Here is a 25,676-nt window from a genome sequence, read left to right as displayed (position 1 = left end):
ATCGCACTGTTTATTGTATTTATTCATTTAGCAGACAGTGTATCCAAAGCGACTTCCAACAGATTTTCAGAACGGGAAGTGTGTGTAACATTTCCCTCTGTCCCCCCCCCCCTCCCAGATCCACCTTCAGTTCCCCATGGAGTTTGAGTTCAGCCTGTACTACCTCAAGTTCCTGGCCTACCACTACGTTTCCAACCGCTTCAGGACCTTCCTGCTCGACTCGGACTACGAGCGCATCGAGCTGGGTCAGTCGTTCCCCCTCACCACAACACTGAGTCATTCCCCAAGACATTCATTCATTCACCAAGACATTCACTCATTCATTCACCAAGACATTCATTCATTCACCAAGACATCCATTCATTCATTCACCAAGACATTCATTAATTCACCAAGACACCCATTCATTCATTCACCAAGACATTCATTCATTCGTTCACCAAGACATTCATTCGTTCGTTCACCAAGACGTTCGTTCGTTCACCAAGACATTCATTCATTCATTCCCCAAGACATTCATTCGTTCACCAGGACATTCATTCGTTCACCAAGACATTCATTCATTCACCAAGACATCCATTCATTCACCAAGACATCCATTCACCCGCAAGCTCCCCGTGCTGACGCCCCGGGGCCGTGTGTTTGCTGTGTGCAGGAGTGCTGTACGAGGAGAAGGGCGAGAGGAAGAACCCGCAGGTGTGCAAGTCTGTGTGGGACTACATCGACCGGCTCAACAAGAAGACCCCCGTCTTCTACAACTACATGTTCTCTCCAGAGGATGAGGAGGTGAGGGGAGGGCTGTCCGTGATGTTGAACGGACTGCTCGCAGAATCAACCTGGGAGTTTTTTAGGTGGCTGGTCCTGGTTGACTCAATCAACTTCATCGACCGTGTGTGTGTGTGTCCAGGTGCTGAGGCCCTACAGCTACATCTCCAACCTGAAGGTGTGGGACTTCTACACGGAGGAGACCCTGTCCGAGGGCCCGTCGTTCGACTGGGAGCTGGTGAGGGGCCGGCAGGAGCGCCTGGCCGAAGAGGCCCCCCCCGACAAGCCCGACACGTCGGGACCCAAGTCCCAGAGACGCATCGTGTGGCCCTGCTATGACAGCCGCAGCAGAGTGGTGCCCGACGCCATCACCAAGCTGCTGCAGGTCAGTGGCTGGAACGCCCATCAACACACACAGACACACGCCCACACTCTTCAGGTGTACTTAGGTGTGTGTGTGCGTGGTCCTCCCCAGGATATGCAGGGTCTGGAGGCGGAGCTGGGCCAGGTGTCCGATAAGTGGAAGGAAACGTGGGATAAGATCAAGAACAGCCAGAGGGCCGAGGCCAAGCTGGAGAGCAAGGTGAGACCCCCTGCTGGACGACCAGCTCCTAACCCCCCCGGGGTTCACCATCCCGCCCCGAGCCGTCACAACCCTGCGACCGCTGTTATCTGCTGCCCTCTGGTGGCCATGTGCTATATTACTGACTGCGTCTTCCTCCATCTCTCCACCCCGGGGGGCCTCCGTCTCTTCCCCCCCTCCCCAGCCGTCCTTCTCCAGCTCCCTGCTGATGTCGTCCAACCTGAGCCACCAGCGGCGCTCGCAGGGCGTGTACCTGCAGGAGAGCGGCCGCGGCTCCTCCATCAACCTGGCCATGGACTGCGAGGCCAGCGCCACGTCCACGCCCATGCCCGGGCGGCCCAGCACCAGCACCCTCTACAGCCAGTTCCAGAGCACCGAGAGTGAGAACAGGTCGGTGGCCCCCCCCCCCCACTGCAGGACCCCCCCCCCCCCGTGTGTGTGTGTGTGTGGTGACCGTGCGTTCTTTGTGCCCTCTGAACCCAGGAGCCATGAGGGGATCCTGTTCAAAAAGGGTGCCTTGTTGAAACCGTGGAAACCGCGCTGGTTTGTTCTGGATAAGACCAAACATCAGGTAGGAGCAGGAAGAACGGACGACGGTGTTGAAACCGATGACGGGATTAAGTAAATTCATGCTGATAATCTCCCTCTCTCCCCCCTCCCCTGTGTAGCTGAGATACTATGAGTCCAGGAAGGACAAGGAGTGTAAGGGGGTGATTGAGCTTGCGGAGGTGGAGTCTGTCATTCCAGGCACGCCCACCATGGGAGCGCCCAAAAACATAGAGGAGAAAGCCTTCTTCGATGTGAGTGGCGTTTAAAGCCAAAAGTGTTTTGTTTCCGCTCCATGTCTGAACACGTCCTCGGTCATACCTTCCTGCTGTTTTCTCCTGCCCTTCATGCTGCCTCACCTTCTCTCTCTCTCTCTCTCTCTCTCTCTCTCTCTCTCTCTCTCTCTCTGTCTCTCTGTCTCTCTCTCTCTCTCTCTCTCTCTCTCTCTCTCTCCCCCTCTTTCTGCCACAGCTCAAGACGACCAAAAGAGTGTATAACTTCTGTGCGCAGGACAGCTTGAACGCACAGCAGTGGATGGACCATGTCCAGAGTTGCCTCTCAGACGCCTAGAGAGGGGCGGGACTCCCAGAGAGGACAGGACCAATCCAGCGCAGGAGCAAACGAGCAGTGTCGAGGCGTCCGACGGACATGTCTGCCGGCCAATCCCCCACCGAGCTCGTCCCCCCCTCCAGAAGAGAGGGGGAACGGGATCGGAGAGGGGGGCCTCTCTAACACTGACGCTCTGTTCAGTGTCGGTGGCGTTGAACTGACAATTTTACAACAGCAAACGAAAAGAAAAAAAAAGTTTCAGTGTTTATGTTTTAAAAAAAAAAAACGAAGAAAAGGAAAACAAAAAATAAGAAAACAAAAAGGACGTCCCCGAATGACCACTCGTTTCACTGCGTGGCTGCAGTCGCTCACCTCCGCTAGTCCGACCACTGTGTGCTGGATGTCTATATGCAACTATGGAGCTAACAAAATATCGCATGAAATCCTCGGTGATGCAGGCCTGAAGGGCCGTTTGCTACCAGACCGAATGAACCTTTTGGCTTCCAGCATGCAGATCTCTCCTGCCCCCTCCACCTTTAGACCTCATCGACCCCCCCATACACACACACACTCTTAACACACCAGGGAGGACGTAACAGAGGACTACATCTCCCATGTCCCCCCCTCCAGCCAGCCGTGCAGATGAACAGGCCCCTGCAGATGGCGGGCGGTCGCAGTAACCTGCAGGCTGATGTTGAAGTGCGTTCTATCCTCCTTGGTCGTCACCCCGCTAACCCTAACCTAGCACCGAGACAAGGAGGGAAATCCTCAATGGTTTCATGAAGAATCTTTTCCTTACCTTTCCATTCCCCCCCCCCACCCCCACCCATCAGTGATGTCAGTCCTCCTTCCTCCCTCCCCTGATGATGGGATACTGTGAACACCGTTAGCCCTCGTGATCAAACCGGGAGATTGCCAGTCGGAGATTAGAGTCTCACTCCGTCAGACAAGAGGTCTGCGGAACTCCATTAGTGTTTACAAAAGAAGCTACGGACAGTGACTACCCTAGCTTAGCCTCCTCTTCCAGGTTTCTAATTCTCAACCACAAAAATACAACCACTATTAAAATTCACAATATTAAGGGATGCTGATGGAAAGGAGGGATGTATTTTGTCGTGATGATTCATTTTGTGCACAAAATATTACAGAGGACTAAGAGGTGAGATTGAGACGGGACCGGTGAGCGGAGGGTATTATAGGATGCCTCAGACTGTTTACACAGCGCAGTGCCGAGAGACTGGAACTGGCTGCCATGACGACAAACACGTGACCACATCACCCCCTCTCCGTGGCTTTAGTCAAGTAGTACAGACCGAGACAACAGTATTGTTCTGATGAGACCACGACCTGCTTCCCTCTTTCTAGACAGGAATTGCAAAGAACATGAGATCGTGACATGGCGTACATTCATCACCCAGAGGGGTGGGGTCATGCGGCAGTCAAGACATCCGAGACGGCGTCCATTTAGGGGGCGTCTGGCTACACATCTACACGTGTGACGTGTTCCATTACAAATCACCTATCAAGCAGGCAGCCCGAGGTCTGCGGGGTCTCAGAGAAGCATGTGTCTCTACAGTGTCGCTGATCTGAACATGGTGCCCAGCACTCTCAGCACTGTGCGTCTTGTCTATAAAGCAGTGTTTTTATCTAGGGCCCGTTATCTTCTCTTCGAAAGCTTGTACATTGGAGTCTATGTCTGCTAGAGCATCGTAGAGAAAGAATATGTTTAGATGGATTTTGTGAGATTTAAGATCGTCACTTTTTTTCTTTCTTTTTTTTAATGCTACAGAACAGTATGGGTTAGCCGTCGTTTTGAACCTGTCACCAATTCACAGATACACATCAACCACAAAGCCCACACCCTTGTTCTTGTTAACACAAACATTGCCGTGTAAAAAGGTTATACTGCTGTCTCGTTGAACATAAAATTTGAATTGTAGATTTTTGTGTCTAATAACTTCTTTGTATATACTACTCAGATTTGTATGTAACGTTTATGTCAGTAATTTATTTAACTTCCTCAGTAAGAAAAGTTCCTCAAGCACCACTTATTTTTGAATTAGGAATCCGATGTGCCATTTGTTTATTTCTGTATTAATGTGACTAATGCTACTACTTTTTTGAAATTTTGTTGTACAAGTAAACCCTCATGTGTTTTTTTTTTAAAACACGGTTGTCCTCCCCCAATGTCGACCCGAGCAATAGTAAGAAGGTGTGCTGGTGAAAGTAAGGTCAAGTCTTTTGAAAAAGGCTTAATCCACGTTAATTGACCTGCACAGGTGGATGCTTAGAATATCAGTTCACAAGCCCTGCTCACCCTATGCCCTGGGGTTCATTCATCTCCTGATTGGACTTGAAAACATAAAACATCCATCAGAATGACACATTGTAATTATTTTATTTATTTTTATGTTCCATCTTTTCTAATTAGAAATGTCCTTCTGAGCCGGGTTACGTTGTCAATCATGTAAAATATTTTTTAGAAATTAAAACAAAAAAAATACTGTGGGTTTAAAAGCCGTTGTTCCTCTGCACTTTGTTTGAACGAGTCCCTATTGTTTTCTAGCTCGGCTGCTTAGCAACTTCTGCTTTCAACCTTGATGACTGACGAGACAGACGTGGATGGGAGGCCTCACCCTGTTGGAGTGGCTGGTGGTCAGAGCTTTGGGCAGGGAACATCCCTCACAGCTCTTTATAGTCTCCCTGTGGTTAGTGTGGTCAGAGGCCAGACCCAGCTGACAAATACAGGAGGCAGCTTGTAAGAAACAAGGAAAAAAGGTTAGTCCAGGCATCATTTGAGGGAAATGTGATAAGGGCCAAATAACTTCTATTTGAAGTGAATTATTCTTTTCAAGATGAAGCCAAGAGCGACTGCATGCGAAACAAAAAACAAATCATGTTTGGTCTGAATGTACTGGATATATTTTGATGGAATCAAGTTGGCATAAGACACTCGCCTCCGCTCGGGTGTCCAAATGACAAGTGTTGAGGGAGGGGGAAATGTTATTATAAATATATGCAAAGGATCTACACCTTGTTCAAATGCATCATCATCTCCTTTAAAAAGTACAATAGGCAAGATTCTTTCAGAAAGAATACGACTTTGTACCCTATGAACATGTAAACGCACAAGACCCTCTTTGTGTTGTTTAGCGACACAGCTCGGTGCATACCTCAAGCTGGTAGAAAGCACTGAAGTTCAGACAAGACTTGGGCGCTCCGTTTCTCATCTTGGAATTTATTTGATAATGTTACCTATCGCAGCGTTGTCATCTCAAAACGGTGGGATGGTGAACATTGTCCTGTCTCTACCTCACCATTCTGGGAAGAAAAGATGCATTCGTTCCACATTGACAAGCAGGCCTTTGGCATTCATATTGTCAACCAGAAAAGTTTAATTTCAAAACGTGAAACAAGGATCATAGAACTCGATAGCTGTCAAGTGATTGTGTAAGCACACGGAGAACTCGAGATGTTCTACGCGGCCCACAATGCCCCTCTCCAAGACCCGCCCCTTTCAGAGACAGCAGCATCCTCAACAGATGCAACAGGCACTCCTACCTTGTAAGTGCAGGGAGGATAAACTGAACATAGACACACAGTCATCTTGAGATTGCTTGTAAAATTACTTTAAATGTAGATAATATTTGAATATAGGTAGATAATGTTTGGTTGATTTAAGGGGGGATAGCAGTAAGAACTTAAAAGTTGATACAATCAGGAGGTCTCAGCTCACTAGCTAGGTCAACAGAGAACCACTTATACATGCAAGAACAAAAATAAAACAAGACAAAATCAAAACCTTGATTTGAGATTATATCCAAATTGGTTTGCCCATAGTGATACCGAATGAGTCATCTTTCTCTGACAACAAGCAAGTTGATGAAAAGAAAAAAAATAGATTTAAATTTAAATTAAATGACTAATTGACATTATTGCACATGAGCAGAAGACAGTAATACTACAGAAGTCTGTTCAGCGACCCACCACTATCCTCCTTGAGACTCCCCAGAAGCATTTAACACATTCAGAGAACTGGTGACGTGCAAGAATGAGAGAATGTTTCAATAAAAGCAACCAAAAGAACGAGAACAGATTTGGTACACAAAAGAAATGATGATTTGGATCTCAGTGAGAGATGAGAACAAGATGGCCTGCAGAGATGAGGGGAGGAGCTGGACACGTACATTGTGCTATAACGTTCAGGAAATGGCTGCATAAGTGCTTTTCTTAAGCAAAAAAAAAAAAAAAAAAAGTATTTATTGTTGAGGCATCATTTCATTTAAAGTTAACCTGTGCTATCCGCTTTTGGCAATGATGTTACATCCCTACAATTCTGATCCAACCTTTTGTTAAGAGTAGGACGGAAATCCTTCAGAGGGGGGAGGGGGGGGAACAACAACAACAATGGTTTATACTCCACAGACTCCGTCGTTAAAAGATCACTGCTACATTAAAACCGCACGTATTTATGTGCAACATCAGAAAAGGCTTGAAGAATATCCCTCTACACTGTTCTGTCTGTTGGTTGGTTCATACATGTCCCGCCTTCTCATTATTGGTGTTGATTGGCAGTGTCCAGGTCCAATAACATGGCAGAGTGATTCAGTAAAACACCATAGGTTGCAGTGAGGTTATTTTTTTTTGGGGGGGGGGGGGGGGGGGGGGGGGAGAAGGAGGGAGGAAGGGGGTCACTCTGGAAGTGGCACAGAGTCTGTGGCATCCATCCAGGCTGGGCCTCTGTCTCTCACTTGCGTCAGACGGGCCCATTCACTGACACCTCAGGGGGCTGTGGCGTGTCACCTCTGGAGAGAGGGAGAGAGAGAGAGGGAGGGGAAGGAGAGATTTAGAGACGTTTCTTGAGAGAGCGCTGGGTTGAACGGGGCACAATGGCAGTAATGGCCCACTGAAGGACAAAGGTGCAGCGCGAGGGGCCATCCAGACATTGGAGCACCCCACACAGCCCAGCCATTCTTCCCCTTTTCCTGGCCGACTAAAAATAAGTCCCAGTAAATATTTCTCCAGGCAGCGCAGAGCTGGCTCCGAGCGCTCCCATTGTTCTGATCCTTGGCCCGGCCTCTATAGGCCAGCTAACGGGGTTTCCACAATCAATGGACCAGCTGGGATATTTATTCATCCGTGACATCGACACAGAGAAGGTTCTTTTACACATGAACTAACACGTTCCATTTCAGAAAGAGGAGAAGAGTAAAGGAGGTCTGAAACAGACTATTTCCCCAGTCGCAGGTCCCCCAGGTACCTACTTCCTATCAGTCTGTGTGGCGGGGCTGGGGGGCGCGCCTGCTGCTGGACTCTGCTCCACGGCCGCTGGGGGAGGGGGCGAGGGTGGGGGCGAGGCTGTGAGGGAGAGCTTCTCCAGAGACACTGAGATCTCCTCACTGAGGGGAGAGGGCGGAGGGGGAAAGAAAGACACCGAGAAGGAGGGAGAGAGAGAGACACACACAGAGCCGTTATGTTTCCTTCCAGAAGCTTCACTGGCAGTTCATGGGGAGATCTCGACAAAAACACAAACTGAGTCCAGAACTCCCAGTCCCCGTCCAGTCTATAATTACTTCAATGTGGTGACTACAATCCCATATATAGATGCCTATTGACATGGTCCACTATCTTTTCCCCACTGAGGGTGGACAGTGTGAGCTGTTACACAGCGCTGAGAGGCACCCCCCCCCCTTTCAGGACCAAGAGGCACACAGCTTACTGGTGTGTAAACTGTCATTGTGCAACAGCAGTGAAATACAGGTTACCGCACCCGGACTCGCAGGAACGACGATCACGTTAACGAGCTAAACAGGCATGAGATGTCTCTGCGACCGGGCTATGGAGGCTGCTGGGGAATGGCAGCTCCCATGCATAGAATCACAGAGGGGTTAATGTGCGCCTGTCAATCATAACCTACAGGTCAGCATGGAAACGGCTGTCTGTAGGAACCACCGGGCGCAGGGACGACGCCCCTTTTTGGAGTTTGGGGGTGGGAGGCCGCTTTTTCATGGCTGCGAACCTTTTGAGGTCGGCTGTCTTGTTGGCGCCGGGGCTGGCGCTCTGGGATGCGGCGGCTGCGGCTGCTGCGGCGGCTGCCTTGTCATCCTCTTCGCTGTCCGAGCCCCCAGAGGAGCTGCCGTCTGAGCCCACCAGGGGCGCCTTCTTCCCCTGGTCCACCGGCCAGTCACAGGAAGAAGGGTTTGCCGCCGCTGCCACCCACAAACGCACACACACACACACACAGACACTTAGCTTGTCTAATGCCTGGAGCTGTAAATGTGGCCATCCGGACGCGCACAGGTTCCCCCCTCTCACTCACCGCTCTTGTTGGGGCTGTGCTTGGGGCTGTTTTTGGGGCTCTGTTTGGCTTGTTTGTCGGCGTCGCTGCTGCCCGTCTCCGTGGGAGAGCTGCACCTACGGCCCATCTCGGAGCTGCCGGGAACACAGGACAAGACGGCGTCAGCAGCACCAGAGAAGAGCGAGCCGCGGTGTTCTCCACTGACGTGTGGAGGGGAGGGAGGGAGGAGGAGGGCACCCACCTGCTGAAAGGCTGGAACTCGGTGAAGTTGGCCCAGCCCGTCTCCTGCTTGTCTCCCTCGACCCCACCTGGGGAGTCCCACCCCACGGGGGCCGGGGAGGACGGATCCCCCCCTGACTCCCCGAAGCTGGCCGTCCAGCCTGGACCTAGGGGGCCAAACAAGAGACAGGGGGGTCAGGGCGGTGCATAGCTCCAGAAGAGCGCGTGTGAGGGACTGGAAGGGCTTGTTTACGTGAGGCGGGGGCCGTACTCTGTGCGTCCTTGCCGTCCTCGGCGCCGCGGGCCTCCGGGGGGCTCTGTCGGGAGTCGTCGTCGTCCTCGTCGGAGCCCGACCCGCGGTCCCGCTCCCGGCCCCCGTTCTCCAGGCTGCCCCTGGAGCTGCGCTCCGACGTCTGGGACCCCCCAAACCTAACCGCCCCCCACACAGGGAGAGACACGACGGGACAGGGGTGGAAGGAAGAAGGGAACAAGAGAGGAAGAGAAAAGGGGGAGGGGACAGAGGCAAAGGGATGCTACAAATTAGAATCATGTGTTGAATATTCAAGATAAAAAATGATAATACAAATAAAAATGTATAGAAACCAGACCTTGTTCTGGATTTGACTTGAGCTGCATAGCTGATCTCCTTGTCATCCCAGATGTCCTCCTCCTCCTCAGCGTCGTCAAACTGGCGTATCCTCTCTTTACAGCAGGCCTCGAAGGCAGCCGCGTTGGCCTGCAACACACACACACACACACACATCAGGGGCGCGGTAGAAGGCTGGTAGAAGGCCGATCCACGGCCAAATTCATAACAACTTACACTATTATCATCAGCATCTAGATTGAAGTTGATCTCGGCATTCCGGTCAAACGTGGAGCTGGAAGGAGAGATATTGAATGTTGTTATAAAATCCTACCAAGCTTTTTGGCACATTAGAAATATTCACTGTGCAGTGGTTATGTTTTTGAGAAACTGAGTGGAAGAGGAGAGGAGGGAGAAGAAGAAAAATAAAACTCACTTAATGTTTTCGTCATGCTCACTGAATTCCTCATCATTGAACCCAAACTGATCTACGAAGTTGGCAGTCATCTGCTGGATCTGATAGTCTGAGAACGCCTGAAAAACACATCACAGGACGTTTGCACAGTTTGGAGAGGCCTTTCAAATCAAGCGTGGTGTGACGAATTCCTCCCAACAGGCATAGCTAGAACAGCCCGGTTGCCATGGCGGCCGTGGCTCCTCCTACCTGCTGGAGCGACAGGTCGTTGGGGAAAGGACTCTCCATGTCGTCATCCTCGCTGGAGGAATGAAGGTTATGGGTGCTCACCTGGAACACAGGGGACAGGACCTGTCAGAGGGAGTGACCGTGTGTGTGTGTGTGTGTGTGTACAGATTGTGTAAAGGTGCTTTTTAGAGGAACCCAAGTGTGGTCCTCACCAACTCCACTGTGTTTCTCCTGTTGGTCTCTCTCAGGGTCTCATCCACAAAGCTCTCCCAGCGTCCCCTGCAGTCCTCTGGCAACTCTGGAACAACACAGACAAACGTCACCTCCACAAGCTAGTAAGGAGGGCTGGAAACCACCCTGAGGAGCAGCTACACGGGAGAAAACACACACATACCTTTGATGAGGTCACTGATCTGGGTCTGGACCGGTCCCTTCTCCAGGTTCTGTACCACCATGTTAGCAATCCTGGTCAGGTGACCCATGTTGCCTCTCCTAGTGCCTCCCTCCACCCTGTGGATCACACACAGAATGAGGAGGACAGATCTCTCGAGGACCAGGCCCTGGGGACGGCACCCAGGGACCAGCCAAGCAGACCAGGTCCCACAGGGCACACAGCACGTACTGGATCTTATCGTTCTCCTCCCAGGCGTCCAGGATCCTCATCACCAGCCGACACTTCTGGAAGAGCTGAGAAGGGAGACAGGAGGACTCGTTAGGGGAGAGCCAGGAGGAGCGAGAGAGAGACATGAGAGAGATCAGACAGGGTGAGTCTGAGGAGGGGCCACCTACGTGGGCCACCAGGGCGTGGTGGAGGGGGGTCTCCGGGTCGGCGCTCTTGTCCGGCTCCCCTCCCTCCTCCTCCTGGGTAGCGGCGCCTGCCGAGGGCTTCTCCTCGTGGTTCTGGAGGCCCGGGTTGAGCCGCTCCTCGGGGACGGCGTGGCTCAGGATGGACGCCACGCACAGCTCCACTTGGAAGTGCAAGAAGTTGTTCCAGCAGTATTTGAAGAAGAGATCCTGGAGAGACAGCAGTAGGGGGGGCGCTTAAGAAATGGAGAAGGACAGCGAGAGAAATACAGAGAGAGAGAGCGAAAGAGAGCAAGAGAGAGAGCGAGATAGAGACACAGACAGCCTAGCGGAGGCCTGATCGTCCAGCTGTACCAGTAGCAGGTCCATGGTGCTGAGCTGGCACAGCTCCTGGCAGATGCTGGGAGCACTGGTCTGCAGCAGGGCGGCCACCAGGCGGGCCACGTGAAGGCGGGCGTTCCCCAGCGGCTCCTCCAGAAGGCCGACGGTTGTCAGTATTGCACTTTTCTACACGGGACACACACACACACACGAGATGCAGACAATGCAGTGACTGGGGAGAGGACAGCGTGGGCGCTGGGAACGGCTCAGGCAGGTTTACACGACGACCGTGTGACGGATGAGGCCGGCGGGGGGGCCTACCTTGGGGGGGTTCAGGAGAAGCTGCTGGAAGTCCTTTAGGTGGGGCTCAATGGCATGTAAAATACTGCTGTTGACAGTGTAAGACCTTTCATATCCCTGAGAATACAGATCCATCAGCCCTTCCAACCTGAGACAGAGAGGAGAAGATGACCGTGTTAGCATATACAGGAGGGGTGAGGGTGGTCTGGTGAGGGTGGTCTGGTGAGGGGGGTCTGGTGAGGGTGGTCTGGTGAGGGGGGTCTGATGAGGGGGGTCTGATGAGGGGGGTCTGGTGAGGGTGGTCTGGTGAGGGTGGTCTGGTGAGAGAGGGCAGAGCAGGGTCCACTCACCCAGCCCTCCTGGTCTCCAGTAAGGTAAGTAGCACTTGAGTTCCGTTCACCATAGAGGCCTCGCTCCTCTCCCCCTCAAACATGGTCTTCAGAAGACCTGCCACGCTCTCCTGCCTGAAACACACACACACAAACACACACACACACACAGAGTGAGTGATTCTCCAACACAAACACCCCCCCCTCCATTTCAGTCACATCTGTAGGGTTCCAAGCCAACTTACGACTCCAGCACAGTCAGTAAGGGGTCGGCCTCCACGTTTTCCTGCATCTGATTGGCCTGGTCTCGACTAAGGCGGATGATGTCACAAAGCGTCTGGGATGCGTTTGATTGTCTCTGCGAAAGAACAAGGCCAACCAATCAGCATTCCCCATGGCGCCCAGACAACCAACACGGCCCGAAGAACGCCCCGCCACGTCCAGTGTTTGCCATGTGAACAGCCCAGTTCTACGGCCCTTACCTCCTCGTCTTTGCCTGTGTGGATGAGCTCCGTCAGTCTCTGGATGAGCTTCTCCTCGTTCAGCCACTGGCAAACACAAGAAGTCACGGATGAGTGGCACTGCCGCCAGATGGTTCGTAATGGGATCAAATCCTTTCATCGAATCAATGGCCAATGGGAATCGGCCTCTCTAAGTGTGGCCGCTGCGCCCGGTGGCAGGCTTACATTGAGGACCTCCTGCCTCAAGGGGGCGGGCTCCACGCAGCTGATGAGCCGAAGCAGCAGGTCCATCATGGCGGAGGCGTCGATGTGCTTCAGCACCAGGCCGATGAAGCCGTCCTTCTTCCTCAGGAAGGAGATCACCTGGGGGGGGGGGAGACGCGCCTGGTGAGGAGCTTTGCCGAAATGGATGAAAAAGGGATCCAAACGAGCAGGCTGACCCGCACCCGCGTCCCGAGTATCTGTCCCCGAGAGCAATGAACCCGTTACCTGTTCGGTCTTCCTGGCGATGAGATTGCCGATGGTCTTGCTGAAGAAGCTGGCCAATAGAGGGTTCAGGGGCGGGTCCTGTTCCAGGAAGTGATATAGTGTTTCCAGGAGCGACTCGTCCCCCCCCAGCTTGTCATTGATGAGGGACACATCTGACGTCAGCAGCTCACAAGCAATGTTTGAGAACCTGGAAGAGGGGGAAATAAAGAGACGGAAGCCTTGACAGTCAGTTCAGAGGTCCGTCTACCAAAGCATGGCCCCCCAGCACTGCCCCGACACGCACTTGAAACGGCTCCTCTCCTCCAGGTCGGCGGGGGGTTCCGTGGTGATGAGGTTGACGAGCTCCTGCATGCAGTGGTCCTGGGAGAGGAAGAGGAGCAGGCGGCGGTTCTGGGCCTTGCACTCCTGCAGGACGTCGTCCTCCTCCATCAGCTCCCGCAGCGTCACGTCCTCGCGGTCCAGCAGCTGGTCGATGTGGGAGATGGTGTGCAGGTCAAACTTCCAGAACATGGTGGCCGCTGGGACAGGGGGCACAGCCCTGCGAGGCGGACGAGACGAGAGGAAACCAAGGGTGGAGGGGGGCAGAGAGAGAGGGGGGGCGGGGACACAGAGGAAGGAATAAGGAACAAAACATAGCAGAACGGCATGGTGGAGTAAAAGGGGAAATGAATATTCAACAATCCCAAGGACAGACGCGAACATGGAACGACATCAGATGTGGCCTGAAGCGGGTGGAGACGGGTGGTTGTTCCTACCAGTAGATGAAACGTGGGTATCTTTAATATGACCTCCCCCACAGACAGGCAGGCATTTGTGTTTGTGCAGACGGCAGAGAGCGTGGCGAGGCCTGGCATTTATCAGCATGGGTCTCCTCTTAGAACACAGGCCTCCTTAGTAGCAGAGACACAAAAGGACTCACCATAACCTGAGAGACAGAGAGAGAGACAGAGAGAGACAGAGAAACAGAGAGAGAGACGGAGAGAGAGACAGAGAGAGAGCGAGAGAGACACACAGAGCCGTTATGTTTCCTTCCAGAAGCTTCACTGGCGGTTCATGGGGAGCGCTCGACAAAAACACAAACTCTGCGCAGTAGGGAGAGATAGAGGCGAAGGACAGCGAGCGAGAGCGAGATGACAAATAGTGTAAATTTGCTCTAATTTCACCTCTGACCTAGCGCACACTACGCCGTGTGTCTTAAAAAGACCTGTAGAAACTGAGCTTTGACATAGTTGTTGTTATTAGTCATTCAGTTGGGGCCAAGCTTTCTAGTTGTAGACAGGCAGTGAAAATCACTGACAATAAAGGTGTTGATTTATGTGATATTTGCTTCAGGGAGCCTAAACACAAGTCAACTCGTTTCTATGACACAATGACCTGACAAACCAGTAGTGACTTGCCTATTTTACATAAGTCGAGGCAGTACCTAGTTACCAGATGTAGCCTAAACAATCTAAATAAGCCTGACGCTCGGAACGAAAAACAGGAATAATGAGGAACTGACAGCCGTAGAAATGGAGTTCAGACTTGTTTGCAGACAATGGTGCGAGTCACAAACAAATGAGCCTGGTTTAGAATGTATCCAGCCTAGAAAGTCTTGTTCAAGTCAGGTGCCTGCCCTTGGATTGTGTTAGTGGCTAAAGTCATATGTTTTGCGCAAGAGATACTTTCCTCTACAACCGACCCGTACTATTCATACATAGATGGATAGGCTATACATAGGTCTATTTAAAGACAGGGCCGGCACTTTGCTATCCTAGGGCCGCACCGTCAAGCAACAAGTACCTACCACACTTACGACAGACGAGGTCACACAGCGTAAAACATAAAAGTAGCATGTAGCACTCCACAACAACCACACGCAGCATTTGCATCCGGTGCAATGCATGCACACTGTATTCTTAACCCCACTCAAGACCCTGGTTAGCTAGCTATGTCTGTTTGCAGAGGCTTAGTTTTAGCATTGCACTGTGAAAAAGACAAGCCAGGCACAACATGTAGTTGTGGGTTGTCCTACTTCAACTGTTAATATCTTTTCATAATAATGCAGTGCAGAGACTGCTAACATATCAGCAGTGACTCAATCTAGTATGGCTGCCTCCTCAAAAGACTTGACACTGACTGCCCATCACACAACACTAAAAAAGGAAATATAAATGCTTCCTCCATTTTCCTTTTTTTTCTTTTCTTCGTGTGACGACCCTGGCCTGCACGTGCGACAGCAACCATCTGGCATACATTTACAAAGCACACACAAGTGCAACAATAACACATAGACTGCTCCCCATGGATACTAAACAGGAAAGCCTGACTTTTTATCTAAAATAGAACTCACCGGGGGCAACCTCAACAAAGAAGTCCACTGGTGAATAGCATAAATGTTGAAAAGAGGAACAATGTTGGAAGGAAAGCAAGTGGATGTTATGGCCCAACAGTGGTCTGAATTTGGCAAGTCGAAAGGCAGTTGAGAAAATGCAACCAGACAGCATACTTGACTAAAAACCTTTAACGTAAATAAACCTTGATTTGATTCATCCATGTAAATGCTAGCCACTTGCACGCTCAAAAGTATTTTATTGCCTGACAGTGGTTTGGTTGCACTATGGTCGACTACTTAGTACAGTATATATAGCTATGGCTAGTTAAGTTACCACAATGGACCAGTTATGGACCAGTTTTTCCATGAAGAGGGCGAACTGGGGGACACAATCCCTACATAACATGAACAAACGTGGTGGGTTGAGTGAACTGACTAAAAAGGGAACAAATATCAACATTTAAATAGTCAACTCTTCAACCATTCCACAATGGGTGATTTGAAAGAGCATCCCTGTGGATTATTTTTAATCGGTACTGACAATGTATGGAGACTCGTGAGTTCAAAAAACGTAAACTGATATGTTGTGGCCTTGACTAGAAAAGCACTTCAATATCCCTGTCGTGGGAGCTCACATTTCTGTTTACTTCAGTACTAACCAGTGCCGGCCAATACTACGGGTTTTCTTACACTCAATAGTACAAATCTATGCTCATTTCTGATCGTATCATTGGATAATGCTTACGTTAGTTGACGTACCTAACTTCTTCTAAATGGCTGAACACCACCAACTGCCTTTTATATAGCTAGCTACTAGCCAACTAGGCCATTAGGTAGCCATAATACATTTAGCTAGAGCTAGCTATCTAACATTAACTACATAATCTAGGTAATCTACTCAATTTTTTAGTTATTATGTTAGATAGCCATCTGACTGACTACTGTTGTTGACAAGCAACCCCACGCATTTCTGAAACTTTCCTAACTTACTATTATGGTACGGTAGCTAGTTCGTAGTTAGCAGGCTATTGGTAGCTAGCTACATTATTACAAGTTAGTCGATTAATATCGTAGCAATACTCCAAGTAAAATTGTAACATATACACCAACAAACACAAACATTCATGTTGTTAGATTGATACCTGGACACTAGTTCGTAGTTAGCCTGCCTATTTTAAGACTAGCATGCTACCATAAAGTCCACGGATGGGTTGAATCAGATCGTCTCCGAGCTATCACAACACAGTTAACTTTGCTAGCCAACTAAGTAGAGCTAGCTCAGTAAGTTGCTTTGGCTAACGTTGGCTAGTTCGCGTCGCTAACCCAACGATAACGCACCACAAATTCAGCTATCACTCACTGGTCAAAGTAAGACAACTATGGCTGTTTTGAGCAGTACAGCATAGGTCCTCTAAAACCTACCTTAACAGTTGAAACCTTGCAATCCACTTGTTTGTTGCTACCTTAACTAGCGGACCTAACGTCACCGTGGCTATAAGGTAGCTAGCTTGCTAAGCTAGCCAAAACGTGATTTGTTTTGATGGGTCAGGCTGAACCAGTAGTGCCTTTATGTCAGCCCAGTGCCTTTGAAATGCGTTTTATCAACATTTAAGCAGTTTCCTCACATAAATAGCTACCTTGTGTATTACATCAGAAACGAAATACTCTATTACATTCGTTACCGTCAAATTTTAAGTCCAACCGTTTGCTCAACTCTTGCATGCAAGGCAGGAAAAACTCATATTTTCGAATCAAAATGGCGAATACTGCGGCGGGGGCGCGCAGCAGACCGCTTAATGCACGGGGGCGCGCCTTTACTTCAGAAAGATAATGAAGATACGTTCAGCTATTGTGTATTTATATATTTAATAAAATGCCAAACGAAATATTACAATATAACAAACAATTTCAAAGGCCTTACAAATAGTAATCTTTTCTTACTTTTAAAGTAGAAAATAGTGATACGTGCCGAAACGAACTCACATAATTCTCTGACATCTATACATTGGTAAGAAGAGAATGATCATCAAATAATGAACAGTTTCATTCCATTATAGGTATATTCTCAATACTGGGGTTTGCAATATACTACTTTCCTGTAGAAGCTGAACTCTCCCCGCCCTTTACCAGCGAGCTATCCCACAGTGCAGTGCGTCTCTACTGGATCATGGATCAGAATGGTAAGCGTAATACCAACTTCTAAAATAGCTACTAAAACGTGTTTAATTATCTAGTTTGCTAAGTATGTATTCATTTACATGTCTGGAATCAACTTATTCTACATCAGAACTCAAATAAATATTATAATGCTGAAGTTTCCGAGTATCACTTGCTAAATGACTCTTAAGGCCTTTTTACCGTGGAGCTTGCTAGCACTAGCTATTAGCCAGCTAGCAAAGTTGCTGCATTTAAGAACGCTAAATCCGATAAAACACGTTTGCAAGGTGCCTTTTACAAAGAAAATATGTAGTAACATATTATAATTGCAAGCTCGTAAGATGGGCTAAACGTAATTTGTCTAGCAATATGACTAAGCTACTTGGTTCTGGTCTCCCCAGTAAATGGACTGCATGATGTTCACTGTTTGGCTCAGTTATCCTTCATGTGCGTGTTTTGTCCGTCACAAGATTTTGTGGACTGTCAAGATGCTGACAAATTTACGACCTTAAGATAAACTCTTGTATCGTCTAATAATGTTGCAAACTATAGAGATGGAATAATTGTAACCGATTGGGACAACCGATATTTTCATGTAACTGCTTGGGATGTCAAGACAGTATGCATTGATAATTCATCACTTAATATGGGCTACACGTGTCTTTACACAGACAATGACTTACAAGGCACAGATGGCTCGGGCAGTTTGGGGGGCCCAGATGTGCGCAGACGAATCCCCATCAAACTCATCTCCAAACAGCCCATTAGAATCAAACCTGCCCCCCGGAGCCAGAGGCCCATGAGCCGATTGCCGTCAAAACAATCTGCTGGGGATGAAGGTATGGTGTTATGTGTTTGGTTTCTGTTTGTGGTTTATTCAGTATAAGAATGACTTTATTTAGAATGTGTTCTTTTCCTTATTCAGAGAACTTTGGCTTTAAGCAAGGAGAGGAGAGGTTTGACTGTGGTACCAAAGCTGGTGATGTGTTTGCTGGTCAGCGGAGGTTCCCCCAGCAAATGTTTTGGGACTATAAGGTATTTTCTCTCTTCAAAATCCAGCTCTGTCCTCATTGTTGATTTAGGTCATAATGTCTGCTTCTAAAACGATCTTCTTGTTAGTAACATATACTTGTTTTCTAACAGTTGAACTTGATTGGTGAAAAGGATGATGTTCCTGCTCACTTCTGTGACAAATGTGGTCTCCCTGTAAGGATATATGGACGGATGGTATGGGTTTCATAGATTTAATTTGATATAGCAGTCGTTTTTTTACATGCCTCATCTAACAAGTGCATTATCCGATTTACTTCCATAGATCCCATGCAAACATGTGTTTTGCTATGATTGTGCGTTACTTCATGAGAAAAAGGGAGACAAGATGTGTCCAGGGTAAGAACAGTAGTCCGTGTGTTGTTTTAGAAAATCAAGATGGCACCGTTGTGTCTCTGCTTTCTCTGCATGTGCCCCTAAACGGTGCCTTGTTTTTTCTCCGTTCAGTCTTAACATGTACAGCTGCACAGACCCCGTCCAGCGTATCGAGCAGTGCCTGCGAGGCTCCCTCTACATGTGCAGCATCGTGCAGGGCTGCAAACGCACCTACCTGTCCCAGCGGGACCTGCAGGCCCACGTTAACCACCGCCACATGCGAGCGGCCAAGTCCGGGGGCGGCCGCCCCGAGCCGGTGCATCTGCCCCCGGCCTCCGAGGTGCCCGACCGCTTCCGCCTGCCTCCGCCCCACCTGCCCAAGGCCCACGTTCACCTCCCTCCCCCGCTCCACGACCCCTACGGTCAGCCGCCGCCCGCCTCCCACGATGCCCCGCCCCCTTCCTCCGGAGACATGGGCGCCCGAGTGCTTGGCCAGGAGACGTTCCGTATCGCCACGGTAACCACACGCAAACACAGTAACCTCATCACTGTGCCCATCCAGGACGACTCTGGCTCCTCCTCCTCCTCTAGAGATGCCCTTCCACCTGGGCCCGGCTCTGTTCCCCCTCCCCACCACCACCCTGGGGACTACCCAGGCCAGCCTGTAGTGTCCCACCCACACCACATGATGGCCCCCCCGCAGCAGCATTATGGCCCTCCTCCTCCTCCCCCACCTCCCATCAACCACCCAATGCAACACCCTCCACAGGGTTCTGGAACACCCCACATGGTTTATAATCAGGCCCCTCCTCCATCCATGTCCTCTGCGCCCCCTCCCATCACCCCTCCTCCGGGACATATTATGGGTCAGATGCCCCCCTACATGAACCACCCTCCCCCAGGCCCCCCACCTCAACACGGGGGTCCTCCCGTCAATGCCCCTCCGCCCCACCACTACAACCCTAACTCCATGCAGCAGTTCCCTGAGGACCAGGGAACCATGAGTCCTCCTTTCAACCAGCCAGGAGGGCTCAGTCCTGGGATGTGGCCTGCCCCGAGAGGGCCCCCTCCCCCACGGATGCAAGGTCCCCCTCAGGGTCAGATGCCTGGACCTCACCACCCTGATCAGTCCCGCTATCGGCCATACTATCAGTAGACTCCACTCAAGGAGAGCAGTGCTGCACTAGGTTTCCCTGTTGCTTTTCCCTGGTGCAATCAACGTGGTCGTGAACCTCAGGGTTGATTATGACACTTTCAGTGCAAACAAGGAATGAGACCAGACTATTCTGTGAAATGTATTTTGTGTTCTTTTGAAATACTTGTGCTTAACTCTTAAAGTCAGCTTGGACTGAACATACGTTTTTCTATCTGACCAGTGTGCTTTCCATCGATTTCATGTAAATGTTAGTTTTAAGAATTCAAAATAAATTTTTAACAAAGTTTAATCTCTGTAGTGATAACTTTGGAATGTCCTGTATATTATATTTCCCCACACATTAATAAACTCAATGAAAGAGGATATATACCAGTACATGCATTACAGCTGGACTGTGTAAATGGGAGCAAAATGTGTAGAATCAGTGTATTCGACTGTGTAAATTAGTTCACACCCAGTCAAACCGTTGTGGATTATTGGAGTAGGTGAGAGGAGGTAAACTGGAAGCCAGGAGCAGATGGGCAGTGATTGGTCTGTGGGATCGTTAAATCTCTCAGTGACTGTTGGGCACCACCTAATAACATCCGCTCTTGGCCGAAGGCACCTTATACCTCACAAGGAAACTTGAGAATGTATCCCACAAGTCACTACCCCACAACGTAGATGTTTTTTTTAATATATATTTATTTGTAAAGAAATCCGTCTCCTTAAATGCATATTTGTGTAGTATAACTAATATTCCAAAAATCCCAACACCAGGGTTTGAATGTGATGTTGTTTTGGATGTCCATGCACTAAAGTCCTGTTTCACACAACTGTAGACAAAACAGACATTTGTCGTTGCAGAAACTACCAAAGAGACAATCATAAATGCATTTAATGTAAGTTGATTCAATCTCATACTCACCATTTTTTCTCTGTTTCGCAAAGACACCCCTTCGATCTTTGAGGTGTAGGCATCACTATAGAAGTTGTGTGCTTGTATTTGGATAGGAACCTACAAGAGGATTACAATTATGACTACAATCAGAAACCAGCATGAGAGGTCAAATTCATACTCAAGATAGTCATTTAAACTTGCAATGACATAATTAGAATAACTGTAATCAGCATTGAATACAATATACTGTACATGAAGTTTTCTTTCACCTGTACATCATTTTTCAGATGGTTTTGCTGTACATGTAGCATTGCGTCATGAAGAGTTTGAAAGAACATCGATGTCTTTATCTCGTTATCAAAGAACTGGCAGTTGTGTAGATTTTCCAGGATGTATGCTGTAAAGTACGAAGTTCCAAATGAGGGAGGATGTGTGTACTGTATGTATCACATTATAAACAATAACCTGCGCTGTATTCGAGTAGTGTATACTCACCATCACATGACACAATGTACATTTCTACATCGACACGGAGGAAATCTTTCCAAATCTGAAGAGATGACATTTATACAAACTTTTGGTCAACCAGTTAAAAACATTTATAAAGTTTTGATCTAGTCCTTTCCAGTGTACTCAAATGTCCACAATAGTTATCCAATGAAGAGGTTAAGCTAGGAATGTGGTGTCAATAAGAGACTGACCACTTTGAGTCCCTTCAGGGCAGAGATGTCCAGGAAGGAGACAGCAGAGAAGTCCAGGACCAGGCTGTGGATGTCCACTCTGGGGACACAGATGTTGGCAGGGAGCTCAGAGTTCCAGTTCACCTGGATGGGGAGGTCCTTGAAGTCAATGGGCAGGTCCAGGTCCTCCATGTTGCTCTCATCTTCAGACTCTGCAGTTTTCCGGTAGGCTGTTGGTTCTAGACCTCTCTACATCCCAAAGTATTTTGTTCCAAATGATTTTAGCTTATGTTGATCATAGGTTACGGAGCAAATTAGTTTAGTGTTCTTATTGTAAGTGACCTTCATTGTATTACACAGGCTCTATGAATCTCAAACCAATGTTTGTGTGTGTTCAGAATATTCTGAGAAAATACATACGTCTGTAATCAGTAACTCTCCTTCCCTCAGTTGTTTCCTGATCTTCCTCAGGGCTTTGTTCCTCTTCCTCAGCACTTTCAATGGATCGAATCCCACCTGGAAGTATGAGACCATGACCAGCTGTCCATCTTCACCTGGACCAGGTGTAATGTGACCTGCACTGACACAGTATACATACAGCCTCCACCAGTTTTCCTGTAAAGAACTCGATGTTGGCGAAGAAGATCGGTGAAGGCATCCTGAAGATCTTCACTCCCTCTGGTTCATATATCTGAGGGATGAAATGACATGATGCAGCTGGGTTAACTGGACTCCTAGGATCAAGGATCTATGTTTAACCTCAATGGACTCCAGTAAAAAGATAAACCATTCAATCGGAATGATTTCAACTCACACACTGATAATCTTTGCGGTCCTTATAGATGTCTGTCCCAGCAATGTTAGCCAGCACTGAACAACGGGGGCTGAAGATATAATCTGTATTACTATTTAAATAAATTGTACAATTATTCATATAATATACATCATATAATCTATATAATACAGATTATGTGAATGTTTGAATGTTTTGGACTTACAACTGGATCCTGAAGACAACAGTGAGCAGCTCCACCCCCAGACCCACAACCAGCCCCAGATCCAGCCCCAGCAAGATGGCTGCCAGGCAGGTCACCACCCACACCACCTGGGGTGCGACATGGAATGTAGGGGAGAATTGTATAAATATAGAATTTTGAGACGCAACAAACGTGTACTTAAAAACCTTTGAGTTGCTCATGTTTAAGGCTTGATCTGCAGGAGTGGTTGTCGTGACTCCAGAGATGGGTAATGTGAACACTCACGCAGTCTGGTCTGTCCCTTTTCCAGAGGTACGGGGTCTCTTTGACCTGCATCAACATGCCCTTCAGGTTGACGATGACTAGAGCGCCCAATACTGACTGGTACAGAACAGGTCCAAAGTCATGTATCACAATAGTCAAACTGTGAAAAGGCTGAATGACGATGATCTCATAAGTTTGTGATAAGGATGTGTTGTCATCCAGTCTCTCACCCTTGGGAGTGGCTCAAGAAGGAATCCCAGTGCCAAAGTAACAACCATAACCATCATTGCTGAAATCAGCCCTGCAATCTGCAGTTATAAACTCAAGTTTATCATGGTTTTCTTGACAGATGAAGGGCACAATAAATGTCGTTTTCATAGATTATGATCTATTCTTATCCCGTACATCCATACCAATAAATGTGAAGACACATTGTGTGTGTGAGCCATAAAACCAAAGTAAGGCTGGGCTTGTTTACCTGCGTTTTACCCCCTGAGCTTTCCTGGATGGCAGTCCTGGAGAGAGCTGTACTTGCAGCAAATGACTTGAAGCTCGCACCAAACATGTTACTGACACCAAAGGCTATCAGTTCCTGGATGGGACAGACAAGTTGGTTGAGACTGACTGGCTGGCCCCCTGTAGACATGCTTTAGCACAGTGAATCCCTGTTTGACTTTTTCCATAACCATAAATACATGTAGTGCTGCTCATCTTCCCCTTCGCAATCAACAAGTTCTGATCTCTGCCTCTTACTTGATTTCCATCTATGGTGTAGTCGTGTTTGATAGAGTAGACCTTGGCAACTGAGAAGGCCACAGCAAATCCCACAACAGCAATAGGGAAGGCCTCCACAGCACTCTCTCTGAATACCTCCACGTTGGGCGCTATGGGAGACTCATACCTGAAGGCAACGTTCTCCGTTTTAGTCAACAGATGCAAACCTTCAGTTGTGAACGACTGTTGAAGTGGGTACTTACCCACTCACCATCTCCCCGACAATTACAACTTGAAAGTTGTCCTCAAAGTTGAACCCATAAGACACCCCACAAGCTATGACCGTCTGTTCAAATAGATGAACAAGGTTAATGACTCCTTGTCTGGCAATGGAGAATCATGATGTGGAGTCAGCATAGTAAAAAAAAAACGGAGAAATGCCTCATTTACCATAATGACCTCTATGGGGATGGGAACAAGCAGCTTGGCTTTGAATCTGTCGTTGACCTCCTTCACTATGAACACCACCACCATGATCACTAAGGACGTCACCAGGTCGCAGATGTTTGTCTTTGTGATCTGGACAAAGATCTTCTCCAGGGTCTGAGCCGGGGTAGAGATGTACATGTACATGCGTTAGAGATTTGGACATGAATGGTCAAAAAACATTTACCATAGAACAACTAGGCCACTGAACTGAGACCTGGACTTACGTATATGATGGAAAGTGGTCCACTAAAGCCTGGAACTTCCAGGCCCAACACAAACTTCAACTGGGACACCAGGATGTGGACTGCTGCTGCTGTGGTGAATCCAGACACCAGGGTGTCTGACAGGTACATGACGATGAAGCCCACCTGTAGCACCCCCATGGCTAGCTGGGAGATGGAGGCAGAGAAATCAAACGATTACATATAACACAACACTACATTTCCTTTTTGCTATCTGAATCAGAATCGTGTTTAATCGCCAAGTAAGTGGTCACAAACAAGGAATTATACCTTGGTGGGCAGGTGCATAAAGTGAACATTTAAACATAATGAACAAAATAAAAATGTAGAGAATGTACAACAAAATACAATTAAATACTAGGGCTATACAATATAAAATACGATAAATAAAATAATATAGGAAAAAGTTATACTGACTGTGTTAAAGTGATTTAAAATGACAGGGTTATGTGCAGGATCATCATGAAATGTTTACGACACGGATACACTTGGTCCCGTTCACCTGGAATAAACCCATAAGGAAAGTAACAGAGGAAGCCACAATGACCCTCTGCTGTTCCATGGTCAAGCCATCCAAGCCAGTGATGTTGGCCACAGGTCCGTGATCTGGGACCAGCCGGGTCACCACAGCCCCAACCATCAGGCTCAGGACAGGGAAAGAGCCTGCCCAGAGAGAAGGGACTGTATGAGATCAAACATGAAGTCTGACTGAACAGATTAAAGCTCACAACCTTTGTATGTCTCCATGAAACAACATGAATTTGTTGAATTATACTTTTCTCGTCTGTGTAGTTCCTACCTATGGATATGTGCCTTGAGGTGCCCAGAAAGAAGTAAACAATCATGGGAAAGAACGCTGTATAGAGCCCATAGCTGGGTGGGAGAGAGGCCAGGAGGGAGAAGGCCAGTCCTGGATCACAGAGAGACAAAAGGTGAGACATAGGAATGGTGCTTTTTACTGGACGAACTGTAAGGGTGAGGTCGATTTTTTAAGAAAATACCTTGCATAACAGACACCAATCCAACACTGACCCCTGCCACAACATCCCCCAGCAACCACTTTCTTAGCTGATAGATTCTCATCCAGCCAATGACAGGTAGCAAAGAGAGGCCTAAGTTCTTAGCACGTTTGGAGTTACAACTGAAAAAATCACACATTACAAGCACAACGTTTTTGATTCACAATTGTTTCATTTTTTTTCTTGTCGTATGAACATATGTGATCTGACATTCGACAGGAGACCATGACATCATGCAGATGATGGGTCACTTACATTAAATATTCTTTGACATGGTCCAAAATGGTCTTGTGCTGCCTATGGATCTTGACATGGTCCTCAGCAAAGTCATCTTCAGAATAGATACATCTAGACACCGCATAAGGCCTCCTCAAAGTTTCCATACTGACAATGTCTACACTGTAAGAACTCTGGAGACAGTCTGGGATTCTCTGGGATTATAGCTCCACATTTTTGTTCCTGTCCTGTTGATAATCATTGACAGAAATCAAATTGAACTGGAAACAGGCTCCTCCTTTGGCATACA

General features: G+C 48.4%; 4 protein-coding genes and 1 non-coding gene across 12 annotated transcripts in view; 2 read left to right on the top strand and 3 right to left on the bottom strand.

The window, feature by feature from the left end:
• The window catches only part of sbf1 (SET binding factor 1), a 38,190-nt gene extending 33,230 nt beyond the window's left edge, over positions 1 to 4,960 (top strand). For all 6 annotated transcript variants that reach the window (XM_047022921.1, XM_047022920.1, XM_047022919.1 and 3 more), the window contains 8 exons: positions 119 to 245; positions 656 to 786; positions 908 to 1,150; positions 1,241 to 1,348; positions 1,533 to 1,738; positions 1,832 to 1,919; positions 2,017 to 2,148; positions 2,366 to 4,960. In XM_047022921.1, coding sequence (XP_046878877.1) covers positions 119 to 245; positions 656 to 786; positions 908 to 1,150; positions 1,241 to 1,348; positions 1,533 to 1,738; positions 1,832 to 1,919; positions 2,017 to 2,148; positions 2,366 to 2,464 — 1,134 coding nt within the window. In that variant the 3' untranslated portion in view covers positions 2,465 to 4,960. The remainder of the gene's footprint in view (positions 1 to 118; positions 246 to 655; positions 787 to 907; positions 1,151 to 1,240; positions 1,349 to 1,532; positions 1,739 to 1,831; positions 1,920 to 2,016; positions 2,149 to 2,365) is intronic.
• Positions 4,961 to 7,095: 2,135 nt separating this feature from the next.
• On the bottom strand, positions 7,096 to 16,970 carry ppp6r2a (protein phosphatase 6, regulatory subunit 2a). Of its 3 annotated transcripts, none has more exons than XM_047022923.1 (24): positions 16,630 to 16,970; positions 13,649 to 13,818; positions 13,177 to 13,431; positions 12,894 to 13,080; positions 12,630 to 12,767; positions 12,426 to 12,491; positions 12,189 to 12,301; positions 11,965 to 12,078; positions 11,636 to 11,762; positions 11,348 to 11,500; positions 10,979 to 11,203; positions 10,812 to 10,876; positions 10,584 to 10,699; positions 10,402 to 10,487; positions 10,211 to 10,291; positions 9,983 to 10,080; positions 9,784 to 9,841; positions 9,569 to 9,696; positions 9,214 to 9,389; positions 8,983 to 9,127; positions 8,763 to 8,875; positions 8,463 to 8,652; positions 7,708 to 7,842; positions 7,096 to 7,248 (listed from the first exon to the last, which is right to left on the bottom strand). In XM_047022923.1, exons 3-24 carry the CDS (start codon positions 13,401 to 13,403, stop codon positions 7,200 to 7,202), a joined length of 2,790 nt encoding a protein of 929 aa, XP_046878879.1. In that variant the 5' UTR covers positions 13,404 to 13,431; positions 13,649 to 13,818; positions 16,630 to 16,970; the 3' UTR covers positions 7,096 to 7,199. The 3 variants fall into 3 exon arrangements, with proteins under 3 accessions (XP_046878879.1, XP_046878878.1, XP_046878880.1); XM_047022922.1 differs by having other exon boundaries at positions 16,890 to 16,970; XM_047022924.1 differs by having other exon boundaries at positions 9,232 to 9,389; positions 16,890 to 16,970.
• LOC124469833 lies at positions 8,261 to 8,400 on the bottom strand. The gene has a single exon (XR_006956347.1). It is a non-coding gene; the product is annotated as a small nucleolar RNA SNORA84 (small nucleolar RNA).
• A 205-nt stretch (positions 16,971 to 17,175) lies between the features above and the next one.
• cbll1 (Cbl proto-oncogene-like 1, E3 ubiquitin protein ligase) lies at positions 17,176 to 20,358 on the top strand. Its single transcript, XM_047022995.1, has 6 exons — positions 17,176 to 17,387; positions 18,036 to 18,203; positions 18,290 to 18,399; positions 18,508 to 18,591; positions 18,680 to 18,753; positions 18,862 to 20,358. The coding sequence occupies exons 1-6, from the start codon at positions 17,375 to 17,377 to the stop codon at positions 19,883 to 19,885; spliced, it is 1,473 nt and encodes a 490-aa protein (XP_046878951.1). The 5' UTR covers positions 17,176 to 17,374; the 3' UTR covers positions 19,886 to 20,358.
• A 551-nt stretch (positions 20,359 to 20,909) lies between these two features.
• On the bottom strand, positions 20,910 to 25,533 carry LOC124469602 (chloride anion exchanger-like). The gene is made up of 18 exons (XM_047022994.1): positions 25,406 to 25,533; positions 25,133 to 25,272; positions 24,931 to 25,041; positions 24,634 to 24,794; positions 24,114 to 24,278; positions 23,851 to 24,003; positions 23,664 to 23,746; positions 23,440 to 23,587; positions 23,165 to 23,278; positions 22,917 to 22,994; positions 22,708 to 22,803; positions 22,444 to 22,550; positions 22,260 to 22,329; positions 22,044 to 22,136; positions 21,866 to 21,961; positions 21,467 to 21,694; positions 21,261 to 21,315; positions 20,910 to 21,162 (listed from the first exon to the last, which is right to left on the bottom strand). The coding sequence occupies exons 1-18, from the start codon at positions 25,531 to 25,533 to the stop codon at positions 20,957 to 20,959; spliced, it is 2,232 nt and encodes a 743-aa protein (XP_046878950.1). The 3' UTR covers positions 20,910 to 20,956.
• Between the last annotated feature and the right edge of the window lie 143 nt (positions 25,534 to 25,676).

This window comes from Hypomesus transpacificus, chromosome 7, assembly GCF_021917145.1.
Source record: "Hypomesus transpacificus isolate Combined female chromosome 7, fHypTra1, whole genome shotgun sequence".
NCBI lineage: Eukaryota > Metazoa > Chordata > Actinopteri > Osmeriformes > Osmeridae > Hypomesus > Hypomesus transpacificus.
This window is presented reverse-complemented; position numbering and strand designations above follow the sequence as displayed.